The sequence below is a fragment of the Felis catus genome, chromosome X (genome assembly GCF_018350175.1).
Source record: "Felis catus isolate Fca126 chromosome X, F.catus_Fca126_mat1.0, whole genome shotgun sequence".
In the NCBI taxonomy this organism is placed as follows: domain Eukaryota; kingdom Metazoa; phylum Chordata; class Mammalia; order Carnivora; family Felidae; genus Felis; species Felis catus.
The window spans coordinates 125,403,223-125,405,777 of NC_058386.1; the positions used below are offsets into that span (position 1 = coordinate 125,403,223).

The window sequence follows — 2,555 nt, forward strand, 5'->3', positions numbered from 1 at the left end:
TCAGCCACCCCATGTCATCGCCCAGTAGATGATGACCACAAAGTGGCCATGGTGGAAGGCATGGAAGTGATGCATGGGCTCACCAACATGGACTTCTATTCAGCAAGAATAACCTGGCTACAACCACTGCTAAGTGACCAATCTGCCAGCAACTGAGACCAACAACACTTAGCCCCCAGTATGATACCATTTCCAAGACTGGTCAGCATGGCAGCAGGATGATTATGTTGGGCTGCCTCCATCTTGGAAGGGGCAACGTTTTTTCTTGCTGGAATAGACACTCTGGATACACATTTTTCCTTCCCTGCATGCAATTATTCTCCCCCTCCCCCAGTTTTATACCTTTATTTGACAATAAGTGATTAATTCCCATCCACATCAACTGTCTGTAGATTTTTGAGAGTGGTGACAGGTACAAAGGTAACCAGTGTATAGAGCTTGTCTGGTGAATCTTCATCTTTGTTACGTTTCCTGGACAACCACACATGGATATGGTATGGAACATTCCTTATTCCTTTAGCCCAGACAGCTTTGTTCCCATCTCCTTCATGGCAAATTTCTGGGTCTCTTTGAGTGCCCAGTGGCACGCTTCTTGAAACCTACTCCACGGATGCACTTGTGAATGTTGATGGTGTGTTCTCTGGTCACTATCTCAATAATGGCAGAATGGACCTTATTCTTCTCACCATCCTCCTTTGCAGGAGCCGTTCTGCTGGGCCCAGGTTGGAAAGGAAGTGTATACAATTATTCTGACCAGACTACTATCCATGGACTTACAGGTGCCTTATCCACGATCATGGTATTCCACACAGCATTACTTCTGATCAAAGAACTCCCTTCATAGCAAAAGAAGCACAGCAATGGGCCCATGCTCATGGAATTCATTGGCATCACCATGTTTTCCACCTTCTTGAAGCAACTGACTTGATAGAATGGTAGAATGGCCTTTTTTTAAAAACGCTTATTTATTTTTGAGACAGAGAGAGACAGAGCATGAACGGGGGAGGGTCAGAGAGAGAGGGAGGCACAGAATCCAAAACAGGCTCCAGACTCTGATCTGTCAGCACAGAGCCCGACGTGGGGCTCAAACTCACGGACTGCGAGATCATGACCTGAGCTGAAGTCAGACGCTTAACCAACTGAGCCACGCAGGTGTCCCAAGATGGCAATACCTTCTAAGACTGGGTCAAGGCTCTGCAGAAGGCTGTATATACTCTGAATCAGTATCCAACATATGACCCTGTTCCTCCCATAGGCAGGGTCCAAGAATCAAAGGGACCCACTAGAAAAATGTTTGCTTCCTGCTCCCATAACATTGTGTTCTGCTGACCTAGAGGCCTTAGTCTCATAGGGATGAAGGTTTCCAGCAGAGGACACATTGAATTGGGAGTTAGGACTGCCACCCAGCCACATTGGGCTCCTCATGTCTCTGGGTCACCAGTCAAGGAAGGCAGTTACTGTACTGGCTGGAGTGACTGATCCTGATTATCAAAGACTGTTACTCAACAATGTAGGTAAGGAAGAGTGTGTCTGGATGTCTGGAATACAAGAGATCCCTCACAGTATCTCTTAGTACTACCACGGCCTGTGGTTTAGGTCAATGGAAAACCACAGCAACCCAATTCAGGCAGGACTATTAGCGGCCCAGACCTTCCGGTATGAGTTAGTCAAAGAACAATGACCAAATGTTTTTTGGTTTTTTTTTTTTTTTTTTTTTTTTTGGCACAGAGGAAAGGGAAATGAAAGATGGTAGATATAAATACCGACAACCATTTGACCAGTTGCAGAAATGAGAACTGTAATTGTTATGAGTATTTCTTCTTTGTTATGAACATGTTTCTATGTAGGGGTGTGTGTGCATGTGTGTGTGTGTGTGTGTGTGTGTGTGTGTGCGTGTGCGTCCATATGTGTGTGTGTATACATTCATCAATAGATAGATAGAACAAATATAGTTTTCCTTTCCTCTGTTATCCCCATATCATGTTTCATAAGATGAATTGATTTTATTTCACAGTATTTACATTAAAAGATATCAAGTAGAAGAAGGAACATCACCCAAGGGCTTGCATCTCTACTGGTAAAAGGGTTAGTGTGTTTTGAGTTGTTTCACGTTATGTTGAAGTACGACTTTGTTATTGTCTTTACTTTGAGATTAGTAATAGTTTAAGGAGATTGTACAGATGTCAATATAAGAAGAGCAGGGCTGTGATGGTCAATTTCACACATCAACTTAGCTAGGCTATGGTGCTCAGTTGTGTAGTCAAACACTGGTCTAGGTATTTTGTAGCTATGATTAACATCTACAATTAGTTGACTTTAAGTAAGGAGATTATACTCCATAGCTTCCTTAATAATGAAAACTAAGGTTTCTTGGGAAGGAAAGAATTCTGACTCAAGACTGTAATATATCAAGTCCTGTGTGAGTTCCAGCCTGCTACACTGCTCTATACATTCCTTTATTTATTTATTTTTATTTTTTTATTTTTTAAATATAATTTATTGTCAAATTGGTTTCCATACAACACCCAGTGCTCATCCCAACAGGCGCCCTCCTC

General features: G+C 42.6%; 1 protein-coding gene and 1 pseudogene across 1 annotated transcript in view; both read right to left on the reverse strand.

The window, feature by feature from the left end:
- Nucleotides 1-362: 362 nt before the first annotated feature.
- LOC123383509 lies at nucleotides 363-729 on the reverse strand (annotated as a pseudogene).
- A 769-nt stretch (nucleotides 730-1,498) lies between these two features.
- Nucleotides 1,499-2,555, reverse strand: part of LOC101100193 (paraneoplastic antigen Ma6E-like) — an 18,523-nt gene continuing 17,466 nt past the window's right edge. The window contains exon 4 of the mRNA XM_045050402.1: nucleotides 1,499-1,585. Coding sequence (XP_044906337.1) covers nucleotides 1,499-1,585 — 87 coding nt within the window. The remainder of the gene's footprint in view (nucleotides 1,586-2,555) is intronic.